This window comes from Eurypyga helias, unplaced genomic scaffold, assembly GCF_000690775.1.
Source record: "Eurypyga helias isolate BGI_N326 unplaced genomic scaffold, ASM69077v1 scaffold41295, whole genome shotgun sequence".
NCBI lineage: Eukaryota > Metazoa > Chordata > Aves > Eurypygiformes > Eurypygidae > Eurypyga > Eurypyga helias.
In genome coordinates, this window is record NW_010252901.1 from 32,253 (window position 1) to 50,362 (window position 18,110).

Below are 18,110 nucleotides of genomic sequence, written 5' to 3' on the forward strand. Positions count from 1 at the left end.
TGGAAGCTAGATGAGAGATTAGGATTTTGCTGGGCTCTGGTGGCATCCCGGTGCAGCGTGCCTGCTGGGGTGGGTACGTTTCTGGGAGGTTTCGCCCATGGGCACAGGCTGGCAGTTTCAGGTGTTACTTAAGATGATGAGACTTTGCAGGGTGAGTCGATGACCGACCTGCTGCTGTCCTGCAGGGCAGGTTACAGCTTCTCTGTTGTACGTAGCAGTCCCTGGATTGCGTGGTGCTAGGCATCCCTCAGGAGGGGGTTTTGTCTCCTTGTAGGCCAGCTGGACAATCCCTGTGACTTCTGACTCGCCATGGTTATCCTTTCTTCCTTCCGGTTATACCTGCAAAGTCACCTGGGAGTTGGACTTGATCCTTTTGGGTCCCTTCCAAAAGATTCTGTGATCTCTAAAATGGGTGCAAGATTAACAGATTCTGTTTAAAATATGGGAATTGTGCTGGCAGAGTGCCTTCTACAAAGGTCTTACCAGTGCCCTTCGACAAGGGGTGCTGTTACATGAGGACTGAGATGAATTTTCCTTGCTTTCCTCCCCTCCCATTTCCATGGTGAGGGAAGATGGTGAATGAAACCAAGTGCAGTGCGCTCAAGTGTTGTAAACCACTGCTATAATATTAAGAACTATCTGCATGCACTGGAGGAGAAACTGGAGCAACTGTTTTCTTTCGAAAGCGGCTGTAAGTTAAACCAGCTGTGCAACAGCAAAATGTGGTGTTCTTCCTGCCGCGCTCTTGGGCAGCAAACAAGACCATAAATGCCCACTGGTGAATTGTAAAATCTGCACAGAAAGGTTTCAGCTGAAACCTTCTTTTCACTGCTTATTTTTTGGCTGAACACTGGTAAAGATACCCAGAAGGCACTAGTCAGATGTAAAACTTGGGGCACACTCAAGTTCCTCTCAGAGAGGCTGCAACCTGGGGCGTAACCCAGCAAATTAGTATTATCTCACAACGAATATTTATGACTGGCACTGCGTGCCTGGGGTGTAGCTGGGGCTGGGGTGTAGCCTTGTTGAAGGGCAAAATCCCAAACAACTCCATCTATTCCTTTCTTCACCGGATAGTTTTTAATAATGTAGCTGGTCTCTTTAAGTATCTTGCTTGGGTGCCAAAAGTCGTCAGAGACGCAATGACTAAGTCTTGGAAGCTGAGCTACCCTCTCTGTCTAGGGTGAGTCAGGCTAGCTGGAGGTGGCAGGGGGAGGCTTCCCCCTACCCTTGGAGGTTTGGAGGCTCGTGAAGGGCAGACCTGTCAGTCAGGCTTGCCTTGCAGCCTCTGCAGCCACTGGGAGTGAAGAATCGTGACCCTGCGCCTCACCGGGTGAAGAGAAGAGCGTGGGGAGAAGTGATGGAGAGTTGGAGTTCCCTGTGGCTCTGCCGCTCAAGCTGTCTGCCTGAGAGCTGACTTACGGGACTGATGAAGTGCATACCAGTGAGCCTGGTGTAAGAGGCAAAAAAAATAAGGAGGGAAAAAAAAAGTAGCCGAGACAAAGGAATGACTGCATTTGCCCTGAGAGCATAATCCAGACGCTTGCCTGCAACACAGAATTAATAATGTATTTTGAGGTCTCGGGCAGGGACCCAGAGGGGGGGAGCCTTGTTGAAGGGCTTCCAGCTCGCTGACTCACCACCCTGGTGCTCTGGCCCCCGTGACTCACTCCTCTCTGACTTTGGCTTCTTTGGGGAGAGGGTGGGAAACAGCAAAACATGCGCCCAGCCTACTGAAAGTTAGACTGGATCCAAGAACTGTGTGCTGGGGGAAGGGCAGGGGAATGTGACAAGGATTCTCCTGATTTATATGACTCCCAAGAGGATTGGGCTGGGAATGAGCAAAAGCATCCTTTTCTCTGCTTGCAGCCAGTGGGCTTTAAGAGACACTGAACTTAGGGCTGTTTCTCACCCTTGCCTCAACTGCACAGGGGCTTCTTTTTTTTTTTTCCTTTCAACCCTTATTTAGTCCTAGTTATTATAGAGTTTAACTTTGTTTTTCATTGTCTTTTTAAATCCAAAATACTTTTCTTGGGGGGGACGGGGGAGAGGGAGCGGGTGTTAAGGAAAGTGAAAGAATATTTTGCAACAAGGAAAGAAAGGCAAAGGAGTAAACATGGTTCTTGAAAAATCCTCGCGATGAGTTAAAAATAAATACATCTCTTCTTTGCTGGCTGTGGGTTGGTAGTACTTGAGCATTTGCAGTGGAAGTGCGTGCATGCATGTGTGCATAATGGGGTGGATTATTAAGATTTGCCCAGCATGAACTTCAGCATTTCCAACTGTAACCTGAGCAAGTCGGGAAGATGTGCAGATTCAATTACCATGTAAATCAATTAGCTCTGAATTTCCTGGCATTTGTTTTGCTGATGACACAACCCGAATGCTATTCACTTAGTGGATTTTTTTTTTTTAATCCGTCCAAATTTAAAATGAGCAATTGCGGGTGTGAGACTCGATACGATCATATTTGCTGTTATGGTGGCTCTCTTAGCTGTTTTCAAATGCCAATTTCATGTTACTCTTTATATCCCCCCGCAATTGAGGTAATTTCAGTCTAGGTAATGACTAGACAGTAAAGAATTTTATAGTAGAGTTAAATAATTGAGCATCTATTTCCCTGTGTCTTGGTTTTGATTTTTACACTGTAGAAGATGAACACGTAGAAGTCTGAGGGTCCCTCTGTTTGCCCTTGGCAGGTAAATAAGCCAGGTTACTGTAAACCTCTCTGCTGTGTAATCAGCATCATTTAGACATGACTTGGGGGACTGTTTACAGTCCTCAGCCTCTCTGTTCTCTGCTATGGCTGCATCTGAAATGTTTTTCCTGCCATCAGAAAGCTCTTCCAGCTATTTATTTTGGTGCTTCATCAGGCTGAGAGGGAGGATTTGTGTCCTGTTTAAGAGTCCGCAGGTAGGTGTGCCTGCAGATGCATGCTCAGTGCTGTGGTTCATCCAAGGTGTCTCTTGGAAAACCAGATTTCGGCCATTTCAGGTATGGCTGCGTTGATTTTTTTTCAAATATTCACTGCCAGGTATAGTTGGCACCCGAATCCATGCATACCCAAGTTAAGTGCCCATGTATATCAAACTCTATATGGAGTGCAGCCTTCTGCTTTTCCACTCTTTCTCCCTGTGGGGATGTTGGCGAATGACTCTGTGGGGTTGGTCTTGTCTCTCTTTCAACCCCCATCTTTGGAATCAGTCTTATGGAAAAATACTGTGTTGCTGCCAAGCTGTCCTTCGTTTCTCATCCTTGTAAGAGCAATGCAGCAGGAGCTTGGATCTGTGCCTCATAACAGTGATGTATTAATGCATCCCATGCCGGAAGAGGAGCTCTTCTGTTCCCTGCAGGGCATACGTGGGTGAACTGCAGAGGTGAGGCTACAGGGGCTCCGCTGGCAGCTCTTCTCAAAGCTGACGGAGGTGGGTACAATGCGATACAAGCCGTGAGTTGGGAGAAGAGAGAATGGTGGCCAGCTTCCCTGCCGCAAACGCAAAGGGTTTCTAGAAAGGGAAGAAATTGAGAGAAGTGATGTACCTGAAAATCTGCAGAATTTGTGTTTGAATCTGAAAATTAAATGATGCCCAAGTGCCAGCGAGTGCCGAGAACAGTTGTCTTGGCTGTTGGAAGCTGGTGCACACCGACACCTCCACTCCATCACCGATGAACTGGCAACAGGAAGTTCAGCAGTACCACCAGCAGCAAGTCTGGGAAGAAACCACCTGCCTCCAGGAAGCTTTTTAACATGTGCCTTGAGGTTTATCCTTGGTGCTGGGCATGCAGAAAGTCACGGACTTCTCTGCTGCATTGTCATCACTGGTAGGCTTGTGTGTGCACTCCTCCACGGGCGGCATCTCTAGGCACAGTTGTTCATTAGCTAAAAAGGGATGTCTCTGCATCAAGGCCCTGCGGTTGCTTCACTTGCAGAGCCAATATAGAGGTTTGTGATGCCTTTTACAGCTCTTGCCACGCAGTCAAGTCTAGAACTCAGCCATGAAGGCTGAGCAGCACGTATGTGCCATCTTTAACAACTGGCGCCGTGCCTGCGTGCCCCAGCGCTTGAAGCCTTTTGTTGGCGCCTGTGACTCCTGCTCAGGCCTCCTCAGCTACCGTACGAGCAGCTGCCAGATGCCTGTGAAATGTGGGCTTGGTTCCTTCAAGAGGAGATAGTATCTCCGTCTAGCCATGCTTCTTGATCCGTTTGATGCTATTAACTAGTAACGCTGCTATCTTTTGTGACATTTTGTGGTTTATCTCCCGCGCACCTTTGTTTACACAAACCACAAAAGAGCTGCTGGAGAAATTGTTCCCTTTTCTCCCTGTTACCTTAATGTGAGAGGAAATTGCGGCGGGGGAAGGAGGGAAGAAATTCATGCCTGTGGTGTATGTTTGCTTCTCCACAGAGGGGGGCTGGTTTTTGGTGCCCCCTTTCTCCCTTCTTTCCTCATCTTTTCCAGGAGCACTGCCTTGTACTCTGATCCCTTTGATGCAGAAATAAGGATGCAATACTTGCCCATCACCCCCTGTTATTGGTGCTCAAGTCTTACAAGAGAGAAATATCAGGCAGTTTTGTACCCACGGGGAGATGGTGGGCTGTATTTTTATCCCATAAGTGCCTGTTGGGTAGAAGGGATGCTCCCAACTGGGCAGTTCTTGTGGAGAGGGGGTTGATCCCTCCAGGATGAGGAGCCAGGAGGGAGCTGTGAATTCCCATGAGGTGAGTATCTTAGTTCGTGGGTGGTTCTCAGCCCAGCACGCTGCATGTAGGCTGGCTTGCCCTGGGCTGCTGGGGTGGCCCCGCTGGCAAGGGTGGCTGATGCAGTGCGTTTTCCAGGCTCAGCAAAGCCTGTCACTTGTTTAATAACTGAAATATAGTTATGAAGTGTCATTTGGGGTTCTTGACTTCTCATCATTCCTTTTTTAGTGGGTTCTTAGGCAGTTTTCTGAACATGACTGTTTCAGTTTTAGTGATGATAATGTCACAACTTGAGACAACTGAGGCTAGTGCTGCTCTCATCTGTTTTCAGGTTATTTGGTGGAGAAGTCATCACTCCATGCACCTAGCAAAGCCTGAGTCTGTGTTTTACTTCAGAGATGTTCATTTGATCAGACAAGAAAGAAGAAACCCCCTCGCCCCTTAGGCAGAGCTGGAGAAAAGGGCTTTTGTCAGGCAGGAACAGGCAGGTGCTGGGGAGAGCTGCAGCCCACGGCCCAGCTGGTCTGCAGCCAAACACTACTTTGTAAGAGCTATCCAAAATCCGCCATGCACCTGGATGTAGGGGAAGTCCTCTGTTTGCTTACCGCGGGGTGATGTCTGTGGGTGTTCGTGTTCCCCAAAAGCACCGGGGTTATAGGTGGGAGCAAACGCCCAACCAGGTGGGTGGTGGAGCTCCATGGGGCTGCAACTTTCTCTCTGTAAACAGGAGCGCTGCCGTTTTGTTTGTCTTTCCAGCGTTCTGGGGGAAGGGGAAGCGGAAGATAAGGTTACATCTGTCCTAAATCCATGACTTTTTACTGAGGTTAATATCGGCAGCTGAACACATCTCTTTGCTATGTAAAGAGAATAGCTTAATAATTCAAGGAGACTCCTTGTACCGACACATGTCTGCAGTTAGTGCTGTGGCTGCCAGTGGGGTGTGAGGAAGCTGGCAATGCTGCTGTCTACAGAGGTATTAAAAACAAACAAAAAAAAAGAAAAGAAGAAAAAAAAAGGCACATTGTCAATGAAAGTGCTTTTTTCTCTTTTTTTATTTTTAAAGGTGAACTCTCAGGGTGAAAGATGCCAAGCTGAAAGACACAGACAAAGAATTTCTTTCTTTTGCAGGCAAATAGATGTACAGGTTCTAAGGGTGAAATTCTCAGTTTCCTCCCTAAATTGCCCTTTCCTGAGTGCAGGGGTGGTTGCTGCCCTATCAGAATTGGGGGTTGTTCTGGGGCTTTCCATCTCTGGAAGTGGCTGATGACCACTCAGGTGCACGCGGGAGCAGAGAGGGGAGCGCAGAGAGGCGGAGGAGGAGGGTTAGCAATGGGAGAAAGTGCCTCACAAAGCAGAAGGAGAAGCTTAGGTGTAGGTGGAAGTTACAAGGACCTGGCGGCCTAACTGCTCCCGGGTGGTTTCTGCTGTTGCTGCTTCTCAGATGCCTTTTCATTCTTAATTCTCTGGGCAAACGGGGGCGCTTTCAATGAGAGTTGTTTTTTAAGGAAAAAAGATTTCAAAGCGAGCTAGCTTCACGCGTTCACTGTAGCAGAGATGTGTATAACGTATGAAAGATTCCTGTAAATCAAGTGGTGGTGTTTCTTGTAATCGCTGAGTGCGGAGAAGTCCAGATCCCTAACATTGTGTGTTTCCTGAGCTCAGTATCGATGCAGTCTGACCTGTGGCAATTGTTTGAGGCTTCTCTGTTGACTGTTATTCAGAGTTCCATCACAGACCTTTAAAAGTGAGATTAAAATTATAATGGAACTAGAGAATCATTTTATAAACTGATTGACCATTTATCCGCTGTCAGACAATTCTGTTGTAAATGCAGATGCTTTTCTTCCTCACGGCTTGCTGCTTTGCAGCTGCATGTGAAAAGGAGAAAGCACAGATGTTGACAAACGTTGAATATCCTTCCCCACCCTAAGGTTCTCTTTCTGTCTGGTTTTGGGAAGTCGGATGTTTGTTTTCTTCTTTGCTTTTCCTGAAGCAGTTTTAGGAAAATTCCCCATTCAGAAGGTACAGGAGGAAAAAAAAATCTAACATACCTAACTTTAATCAAATGGAAGAAATAAAATAACATTTGATACGAATTTCTTCCATATCAAAGCAGTAACAGACGGAAGGCTAATAGAAACCTTTATTTGTGAATTTGCCAAAAATACCTGAGTAGCCTGTGGTCATTTTGTCTTTCAGTTGAGTCTGTTAAAGTAGAACATCTAAATAGTGTCAAGCTAAGTCAACACTTGGGTATGATATTTTCAAGGATGGCATCCTCAGATTGGATGACACGGGTGATAAAGTGGCTGTGTGTAGAAACCAGGGTACAAAGATTGTAGCAGCCCTATTTCAGCATCTGCTAGTCATCTGTCAGGATAATGCATGCAAGAAGTAGACAGAGGAAAATGTTCTAGCCAGCTTTAGGAGAATATGCAAACAAATATAATTGACTCTCGCCGTTAGCCATGATGAAAAGAAGCGTGTAGACTTTAGAGAAGAAATTGTCCCTAAAAAAGGCAATTCTTTTTTTATAGGTTCATGCTTGACCTATGTCGTGGTTGGAAGCATTTCTGCCCCTTGTTTATGCTTTAATGTCTGCCTTCCTGTTTTGCTCGCTGTCTTTATTGTGTCACCAGGGTGTTCAACTAGTCTTGAGCATCCTATTTCTTTCTTCTTGGCATAGTGGGGAATTGTAGTTTATGCTTCTGTCCTTGCAGATGTTGGGAGGCAGCCCTGGATGTGAAATGCTAGTGAGACTTCGGGTATCAAAATTAAAATAAACAAGGTTGTCTAGGGTGATCATGACCCTCTTGCTGAGTCATCTGAGAGTTTGTTTCATAGTGTTATCATTTATAGTAAGTAAATATGAGGCTACAAATCCGTTTTGCCATTTGTAAAGGCTTTGCTTGAGCTATCTGGCTATTCCAGCATAGCAACTGTGGTCCTCTGTTTATTGCCTTATGTTTAGTAAATATTTTCTTTTCCTCAGTATCAGTCAAAATTGACTGAAGCCTTATTCATTTTGAAAGAAGGCACAGTTAGCATCCGTGAGCATCAGGGAAGAGGCGCTTGAACTTCCAGGGGATTCCGTGAGAGACGGCTGTGCTCAGTGTTTTCCAGTGTCAGGCTTCAGGGCCACAGGTGCTGCTGGAGCTGTGAAATGTGCGTGCCATGGGTGTGCGAGCACCACTTCCCTCATGGGCTTATACAGTATTGACTTGTTTCATTCTTGATTTAGCCTACAGGAAGCCGAATCTTGAATTTCAGTGTTTGTTTCTGCAGGAGAGAGCAAGATGAAGAGCCAAGATCAATACTGCTTGCAAAACCAGAGCAAGTCAAACAGACTTACGCTTTTGTAGGATCATGCCCTAGTCAACAAACACTCCTATATAAAGTGGTAGATAATGCCTGATTGTTCGGAAAAGCTTGCTACAATTCATTGTACAAATATTTTTGTACAAAAATAGAATTCTTTGCCCGAGACACGAGAAGGAATGGTTTCTTGCAGTGCAGCTTCTTGGTCTGTCACAGATGTAGTCTTCTGGCATCGGAAACAAACCCAAGAAGAGATGCAGAGTTTCTGGCTGTTGATTTGAACTGCATTGGAAGTAGATCATGAGATTTCTGTTGTGCTCATTTTGATTAAGAAGCGAACGCAGAGTTATCCTAATACATACAGCCGTAAGGTGCTGTCAGTGCGATGAATTCACTGTAGTAGATCAAGTGGTAATTAGCACTGGCTGTCAGGAGCTCTAGCTCTGGAGCTCTAGTGCTAGCTGGAACACGACTTCTACAGTAGGTACATAAATCAGCCAGAAAGCCTATTCTATAGCAAACACATGAATTGCTTGGCTGGGGACGTGCATGGGCCTGTTTTCCTAGAGCGCGCTGTATGCTGTCATACCTGCTGTCGGAGTCTCTGTCTGACTGCGTTTCCTTTTTCTTCTCTGCTTCAGTGAACATTAGCCCAATATATTCTATTCCACACGCCAAGTGTTGTGATAAATCCTGCAGGATCTCATGCTTTCTGGGTGAAATGTGCTTTCCCATTTTTGGTGGCGGGGGGAGGGAGGACATGGCTACCATGCTTCTACTTTGCGTTTTCGTTGCAAGTTAATCACAGGCTCTTCTGTTGTCATGTAGCGTCTGAGAGGACTTTTGTTGTAGCTGTTGCTCTTCAGCTTGAAGTAGTGATTGGAGGAGGAGGTTGTTAAGCAGGGCTGGTAGATCCTGCTGCTGGCTGGCACAGATGCTCACTGTAGATACTGGAATTGTTCTGATCAATGCTCTCCTGTTGTTGGCTTGATAGCCAGGCAAGGAGATAAACTTTCCCTCCCTTTTTATCTCCACAGCACTTCACAGAGTTCCTGGATGAGTTTTCACCCGATGTCCTAGGCCAGCTCTTGAATGATCCCTTCTTGTCTGAGAAGCATGAAATAATGGAGGTGGAACTGTCTCCGGCATCTCCAGCACCCCTCATCCAGGCTGAGCACAGCTACTCCCTCTGCGGGGACTCTCGCCCCCAGTCTCCCTTGACCCACATCTCGGCTGAGGACAACTTTAATGAAGGTAGTATGCGCTGAGCCCTCCCTCGTTTGTCATGATGATGCAGTCATGAAACGTTCCTGGTGGGGTGATGATACACTAAAGGGGCATGTGAATCCTCCTTGCTAATTGATATACCTTCAGTGAAATCACAGAAGGGATTTGTTTGTTTAAAGTCTGCAGGCATTGTGAATGAAGGAACTTTTCCATAGACAGGTAAATTGTGCTCAGCAGAAGTTACTGACTTGGCACTATAAACATTTTGAATTAGGAGTGCCCATCAAAAAGAAATGGGAGAAGGATCAGAAATACGCTCATTTCCACGTATCTGAATCTGTGGTTGTTGCAGATAAATGGAGACTGATAAACTGAATGAGTCAAATGAGGACTGGGAGAGGACTTTTTACAAGAGCCGGTAGTGATAGGACAAGGGGTAATGGGTATAAATTGAAATCAGGGAGGGTTAGATTAGATGTCAGGAAGAAATTCTTCACAGAGAGGGTGGTGAGGCACTCGAACAGGTTGCCCAGAGATGTTGTGGATGGCCCATCCCTGGATGTCTTCAAGGCCAGGCTGGATGTGGCTTTGAGCAACCTGACCTAGTGGAAGGTGTCCCTGCCCATGGCAGGGGGGTTGGAACTAGATGATTTTTAAGGTCCCTTCCAACCCAAACCGTTCTATGATTCTATGATTCTATGACCATGATGAAGTCTGGGAAATGTCGAACATGACATGTAAGCAAAGGGTGAGGTGGAGAAGGAAAGGGTGAGGGTGAGGTTTGTTTGTCTTGTGGAGAAAAGGCAAAGGGGACATCTTTTTGATGTCTATGGCTGTCTCATGAAAGGCTGCAGGGAAAACAAAGCTGGACTCCTCTGGGATACGCAGTGACAGCACAAGAGGTAATGGATGCAGATTGCAAGAATGGAAATTCCAGTTGAGTATTAGGAAAATCATATTCATCGTAGGAGTGGATCAGGCATTTGAACAGGTGTCCAGAGAGGCTGGGACGTCTTCATCCGTGGACATATTCAAAGCTGAGCTAGGCAAGGCCCTGAGCAACCTGACCCAGATTGGCCATACTCTGGATGAGGAGCTGGGCAAGATGGTTTCCAGAGGTCCCTTCAAAGCTACATAATTTCAGGTTTATTAAAAACAAACAAACCTTTTAAACTACACTTATTTTTCAGTAGTGAACGCCTGGAGCTTTCTGGTACGCCAGCATGAAAATCAGGTCATCTTATTTGCGTTTCTAAATACACTTGTAGGAATGTAACTTCAGGTCCTGCCCTCATCTTAAAACCTGTCTTTCTAGAGTCCTAGGGTGTTCTTTCCTTTTTAGAAAATAAAATATAAAAAAAAGGCAAAGAAAAGAATAATGCCCATCAAGAAGTTATTGGTGCTCTTGTAAAGACATAACTGCAATTTCATAGATTTTGTGGTTGCAGGAAATGTTGATACACAGAAAATGATTAAAAACCAACAGATTTTTTAGTGGTTATCTTTAATGCAGCAGTTATTAACATCTGGAGGGGAAAAAAGGGAAGTGCAGGAATGGTGGGAGGAAGAGATCCTACCTGCTGGTTCTGGCAGTAAGATGGCTGCTGGCAGGAATTGGAGTTCAAGGTAAAAGCTGGTTGTTGTCGGAGGAGCAAGGCCACGAATATCTGGGAACTATGAGGAATAATCACCATAGTAGACTTTCACTCCTAATAATTGGTTTATGTCCTCAGCATTAGCTTAATAGTGAAAAGCAGTAGACTACTAAGCTGCATCACAATAAAAGGGAAGGAGATTAGTGCTTATGTCTAAGCATTAACAAGCTAAGCTGTTTAGGAAGATCAACCAGGACATGGGTTTTCAAAGGCTGGCAGTTTTCTAGTCCAAAGCACTATCTTAAAACAAGATATGGTCTGTTAGAGATTTCACAAGAGGACAGCTAATAAAACCTGTGAGCAAGCTTTTCAGTGTGAGACATGGTTATTGGAGATGGTCTGGAAAGGCCATCTACATAAAGCCTTCCCATTATATATTTCCTAACTGTTTTATGTGAATGTCTTTAAATAAATACGTCCAGGAGATACTAGTTGTGGCAGGAGAAACAAGCACAAGAAGCTTTGGAAACCAAGCTTTTCTGGAAGTTAAAAGGGAGAAGCTTTCAAACTAGGCTGAAAGTGAGGGGAGTTTCCTTTGGGGAAAAATCCTGAAGAAATCCATACTGTTGAGACCACTGGGTAATTAATAGAGCTCTAGTCAAATGATGTTTAAAAAGCCAAAAAACATTTACAAGTGGGTTTAAAAATAGAAAATGAATGAGAAGCATTTCAACTTCTGTTCACTCTGCAGAGTGTTTCATAAGAGAGGAGGAGGAGGAGGAGTTGTTCTTGGTGTTTGGGATTTTATTTAATCTTAACCCTGGAATCACGCTCACGACCTTTCAATACCTGTCAACTTCAGAACAGTGAATCTCAGAGAAATACTTGAGGAAAATGCAGAATTATAGCTAACATGGCTAGCTGATAAATGTTCAAAGACATCGCCCTGATGATTCTTCAGTCCTTGGGTCTGTGTGAGCAGGAGAGGGGCATTTTGTGGATGGCAATACTGTAGGATTTGACACTGGAGATTGACAGCTCCTCTGTTTTTAGACAGTGGAGGTACACAGTGCTCCTGACAACTCCAGTGAATGCCAGTCCCCTTTGTGTTGTAAGGGCACAGATACTGGTATACCAGTGTCCTTTTGGGGAGCAGGAGGTACAGGGTGTGGAGCAGGAGGTCCATGTGCTCCAGCAGGTTTTCTTGCCGCTGGGGAACTGGGAGTGATTTTGTGGAGTGGCAGGGGCTGAGAAACGAGGCTGGCTGAGGGACTTACATAAAGAACATGCGGCAAATTTACATTCTCCCAATAACCACCCCACTGGGCAGTTTGTTGAGCTTTCACGGCTGTCTTGTTTTCATGGTTTTTCCATGGTGAGGCTACGTGATTCTGCAGGACCCTGCCCTGCGGGACTGGGAGTAGAAAGAGGCCAGTGAGGAGGCTCATGTGTGGCACGTGCCTGTGTGTGTGCACACATGCTACGGACACACGTGCTGTGGACCTGCATGCCTGTGGTCAGCACCAGTGCGAGGAGGAGGAGGATGGCACAGGGCAGTCAAACTAGGTCTGGATACCATTTCAGAGCTTTGCCCTTCACTCTAGAGACCTAAGGGTCTAGTGTTGTGCACAAAGCACGTGGCAAACAGGCTTCGTTCTTGTTTGGGGTGGAGCCAATGACATGATATTTCTTCTTTATCACTCTCAGTGGTTGTCCTGTCAATGAGCACTGGGCCTGTTGTTCCTCAGGGTGTGCAGAAATGCCACCCCCTCCTAGGCCGGTGGGTGTTTATGGGCAGGCAAAGACAGGGGGAGTGCAAGGTGGGGGGAAACCCAGGATTTTCTAGGGCCAGGCCCCTTAGCCCTTATAACTGGATTACGCTGACTTGGAAGTGGTGCCTGTTACGGGCCTTTTTGTCGCTGTCACACCAGCAGTTGCTCTGTTTGCACAACCTGGAGCTGCAAACTCCATTCAGGTGTTTCAGGTGCCATGTGCTAGTGTATGTCGAGATCCAAGCTGGCTCCCTGTGTCACTTCCGACTTGGTGCATGTTAATTGTGCAATGCTAATCGGCTGCTCAGCCCTTGGGTGCCATCTGTGTGGCAGGGGCGGGTGGCTGCCAAGCTCTGTGCCGGCCTGGCCTGCCAGTGAGTTGTGCACTGCCAGAGGGAGGCCGTCTGCGATGGACACACACACACAACAGGAGGTGGCTTGTGCCACATGGGGCTGGTGTCCTAAAGGTAAATGTACCTGCCCGCTTTTGAAAATAACCTTAACACCAGGAGTTTGTTTCTGTGGTGACAGGCCAGTTGAAGATGGCAGGGATGCAGGAATGACAGCTGCAGGTGAGTGGCCCATCTTGGTGCAGGGTCCTGACATGTTTGTGGGTCCAGGGTGACCCCAGCCTTTGGTCCCAGCCCTGTGGCGCTGTGGCCGGTGTGCTGCCACCAGGCCAGCCCCACATCGTGTCGCTCTGCTACCTGCCTTTCTGTCCTCTTCCTTCAGTCCATGCCAGCCTGTTGGAGGAGGGAATTGGATTTTGGGAGTTGTCTCAGTGTTCAATGACACCCAACATCTGCAGCAGTTTTCATCAATGTATGCACAACTGTGGGGTCCCAGAGCCCCAGAGTACGGAGAGGCTGAGAAAAAGACCCATCTTGTTAGGCACATGACCTCCCTTTCAGTGCCTTATTTCCATCTTCTGTTTTTTCCCTCACCAAGTCTCTGACAACTTTACTGGAAATGTTATTTAATGTTTCCTTTCAGCCGTTATGGTGGATTGAATGATCGCTCTGAGTCTGTATGCACCTTCTTTCCCACTGTTGCAGGGGAACAATTAACTTTGCTGTGAGTCGTTCTTGTTGGCCGCTACCCGGCAGTTAACGCAATTTCTACAATCTCTAAGTTGACCTATTCATGTAATTGTAAATTTTATATAAAGTTGTTTGGGTTTTTTTGTTTTTTTTGGGGGTTTTGTTTTGTTATGTTTTTTGGGTGCTAGAATTATAAAACGTGTCAAACTCACAAGGCTGGGTTTAACTATTCTAAGCCCTCTTGACCTCAAGGTTAGAACACGTTTTAAGTGTCCATAAGATCAAGGTCCCAACACTGGTTTTCCTCAGTTACTCTCTCTTCTGATTTCACTGTATTAAGACTGTTTCCCTAGCTTTCTGCAGAAGAACCTTTTGGAACAGTCGCAGCTTGTTGCTAGTGTGGAGTCTCTGAAGGCGTCAGTCACTAAATCTCCAGCTTATGAAAGCATTGGGAAGAGCAACTATTTTAAAGCACATGTGTATAAGATGTCTGGCATTTAGTTGTTTGAGTTTTCCTCCACTGAGAATCTGTTCTTATATTCAATTAAACTCTTAAGACTAAAGATACTAGAGAGAGAGAGATTTAGAGTCCTGACCTGCTTGCTTGCAGCTGGCCAACCATGAAATTTTGTTTGCCTGAACTGGTGAGTAAGTCATCTGGCCTGGAGAGGGCTCCAGGCTGTAACATGGAAAAGGAGGCTGCGCCCCATGTACCGATGATCACACTGGGCTGCTGCCTCTCTCGCAGCAGGTTTCTGCTTTCTAGTTGTGAGGCCCTGGCGTTTTTGAAGCAACTGCAGAGTAGCTGTGGAGAAGCACAGTGGGTAGTTGTGAAGTGGAAGATCTTTCTTGGAAAGCAATGAAGAAGCTGGGAAGGAAGGCTGAGAATAGGATTTATGGATAAGGGAGACCTCTTGCTGTGCATCAGGACCTTTTGGAGCACAGATTCACTTATAACAGTTGTTAACAGTTACGGTTGGTTCATCTGCAGTTTTCCCGTCTCTGCAGCATCTTGGGGAGGGAGGGCTGTGGGTCAGACAGCCAGCAGCAAGGTTTCGGCAGGGACTGTGGTTAGCCTTCTGTGTGACTTGAGATGCGAGTGTAGGGTCCTTCCCTGCCCTCCCATGTTTCATCTTGTCAGCTGCAGGCACAGACTTCAGGATCGTGGCTGCACCTTGTTTCGGCCATGTGAGGTCCATAGGTGAGAACCAAGCAGAAGTGGTATCGAGGGACTGGTGTGCAGCAAGAACACGGAGGGAGACTGCAGCATCACATGGGGCTCTTCATCCTCCGGGATCAGCTCAAGCGGTGGGGCTGGGTCGTGGTGGGGGTGTGTTTGGGTTTTGTGTGTGTATTTTACTTTGCGAGCCTGGCAGGGCAGCGACAGTGGACAGCCAACTAGCCATTTGTGTGGTTTCTCTCCTCACATTGTGGCCAGGTGGTTGGGTGCGTTCCTTTCCCCATCCCCCAGGGACTCTGCTTTTGAGACTAGCCTTGGTCCCCACCTGCCCCTCCTGTTCATGCTTTCCTGCTCAGGAATGCTTTGAAGTTACTTTTGGATTTGAAGCGGCTTGCCTTGGCTAAAGGTTTGACAGAATGATTGCAGAAATGGTATGTTTCTGTTTTACGCATAGCTGTGCCAAAATTGGGGCTGGCCCCTAAATATAACCTGCATTGTTACTGGTTCTTTTTCTGCTGAGGTTATGTTTTCCTGTACCGTGCTTTTAAAATTTGAATTTTCGTTTTAAACTTCAACTCCATGTCTCTACATGGTTTGAAAAAGACAATATGAAAACAAACAAGCAAGAAACCCAAAACAAACAAGCAAAACCCTCAAAATCATTGCATATGGCTCCCACTTCTCCTGTGCAAATAGCCCATCAGTGATAAATCCAGCCCTCGCCTCAGGCAGTGCTTTGCACAGGAAAATGAGTGCTGATGTATGGAGCCTGCAAGCCCTATTCAGTGTCATGCGCTGTCTCTTCATGTAGAGGCAGCTGTGGACTTGAGGCTCAGGGTCGTCTTCACACATTTTATATGTATATATGTATACACACATTACATATACATATGCCATATTTATTATGTATAGTAGGTTATATTATATATCCTATTTTTATTTTTTAATGTAGGCTGTAAATATATATATAGAGAGATGCATTGTCTAGTTCTGTCAGTTTTTCCCCAAATACTGAATCAATGAAATGTGAACAATGAAAATAGAACCTCCTCTGCCCTGACTTTAAGGAAAATGCAACTGGACAAAGAAATTCACTTGTGTTTTGAAAAGAGGCTGTCAAAGCTATACTGGTAATTTTTGCTAGTACATTTCAATGCAATTTTTTCCCTGTGTGGCTTTTTTTATTTTTGTGTGTTTGTTTAAGAAATGGGGAGGAAGACATTTGGTGGTGATAGCCTGTATTTGAGTGGTTTTTATGAGAGGGGTAGTAGTCAGTCTTTGTCAGCATCTGCAGCTTTAAAGGATGAGAAGACCTTTCAAATTTATGTGTCCAAGGTCCAAAATGTCAGTAGGGCACTCTGAATCAAGCCTGTAACTTCTACTTGGGCAGCAGTGTGCCTGAAAAACGTCAGTTTTGATTTAGAGATGGGTATTTTGGTGGTTACTTATGCTTACTGTTAATAATTGACAACTTTATTTGCAGTCAGACCTCCTTTAGCTTCCAGTTCCACCTACGAGATCTCTTTATGGCCTTTTTTCCTGCTGGAGTAAAGAACCATCTGCTCACTGAACCCTCTTTCCCCAGGTGTTTGTAGACTGTGATTAAGTTCCCTCTTGATTTCTCCTTGGATACAGCTTGAATGAACTGCACTTATTTGGTGTTTGCTGCGTGGGGTGTCTTCTGGACATTGAGCTATTCTTGCAGTTCCTTTCTAAACAAAGGAACATTTCCAGTTCCTTTTCAGAACTGTGCAAAGTGACCACAGGAGCTGATTTCCCAGGAATAGTTTTCCTAATGATGAATATTAAGGGAACACTCCTCCCACTTCCAGTCCTGCTGTTTCTGAAACCAGTGATCTCATTCTCTTTTAGCTGTAGTGTTGCACTGGGACTTGGTGCTCAGTTATTTACTGCGAGCACTGAGTCCTTTTCATGTGCATCAAAGCCTGATTGCTGCTGTAATATGGATATGCTCTCACAATATCCATGTGGGGAGAAAAATTCGGAAGGGTGGGAGAGAACTGTGTTATTTGAACACAGTGCTTCTGTGGATAATTTCATAGAATCACAGAATGGTTTGGGTTGGAAGGGACCTTACAGCCCATCTAGTCCCACCCCCCCTGCCATGGGCAGGGACACCTTCCACTAGACCAGGTTGCTCAAAGCCTCATCCAGCCTGGCCTTGGACACTTCCAGGGATGGGGCATCCACAGCTTCTCTGGGCAACCTGTGCCAGTGCCTCACCACCCTCTCTGGGAAGAACTTCCTGATATGCAATCTAAATCTCCCCACTTTCAATTTAAACCCATTACCTCTTGTCGTGGCACTAATAGCATAGAATGATTTTCACATATCTTAAGAACAAAACAAAAAACCTTACATAATGTTTTATATGGCTTTTAATATTATCAAGTATCAAGGCTGTAAATCCAACTACTGCCTCGGTCTGTGCCTCACTTCCATATATATAAAGGGTGATGCTATAAAAATAACATTTGTCTACTCCTAAGCAAAATAATTAAAACCATCACGGTCTGTATGCCAGCTGACAGCTGTGCGTGTGTAAAGTCTTAGGCTGAAGAGAGGTTAAAGCAGAACCTGTAACCCCGAGACATCTTCTGGATGGGTTTATGTGACAAGACAATTCTGATTGAAAACTGTCAAATTCTCGGCAGGAAAGATGGTATTGACCCTAGTTCTTCAGGTATGGGAGGAACAATGTGTCCTTGTTTCTATCTTAATAACTTTGACAGAGATACAAATAATCTGTGGGTTTTAGATGGACTCTGTGCCTCTCAAAGGGGTATGCAGGTATGACTAATGATCCTTTGTTGGGAGAAAAGCTGCTTCTGCTGTGAATTGTGATTACTACGTATCACTGCTGCTCATCTTTGCCCGTTTATTTAATAATTTTCCCTTCCTGGCGCTTTAAAAATGACCCCAATGTTCAGTAGTCAAACAGTGTCTCCTTTGTCGAGGCTGTTTCGAGGGCTTCGGTTTCATTATTTGCTGTGGGAGCGTGTGTGTGCACGCTGGGAGGGGGAAATGCCATCTGGAAAATCTGTAAGAGAAACTGTTTTTCGATGAATGTGGGCTCTCACCTCACGGCGGGGGGGAGGGAGGTAGCGGCAGTGGCGCTGGAGTTCAGCATTTCAGGCATGATAAACGGGGCTTGTGTCTGCCAGGGGGTGTTAACGTGAACCCAGAGCTGGGCACCGGGGATGCTGCGAGCCCAGGGAGAAGACAAGGAAGCAGTTGTTCCTCCAGAAAGGTCCGCCC

The 18,110-nt window shown here is 45.9% G+C and overlaps 1 protein-coding gene across 1 annotated transcript in view; it reads left to right on the forward strand.

The window, feature by feature from the left end:
* Positions 1–9,054: 9,054 nt before the first annotated feature.
* The window catches only part of CREB3L2 (cAMP responsive element binding protein 3-like 2), a gene marked incomplete at its 5' end in the record, with an annotated part of 34,406 nt that continues 25,350 nt past the window's right edge, over positions 9,055–18,110 (forward strand). The window contains one exon of the mRNA XM_010152503.1: positions 9,055–9,271. Coding sequence (XP_010150805.1) covers positions 9,055–9,271 — 217 coding nt within the window. The remainder of the gene's footprint in view (positions 9,272–18,110) is intronic.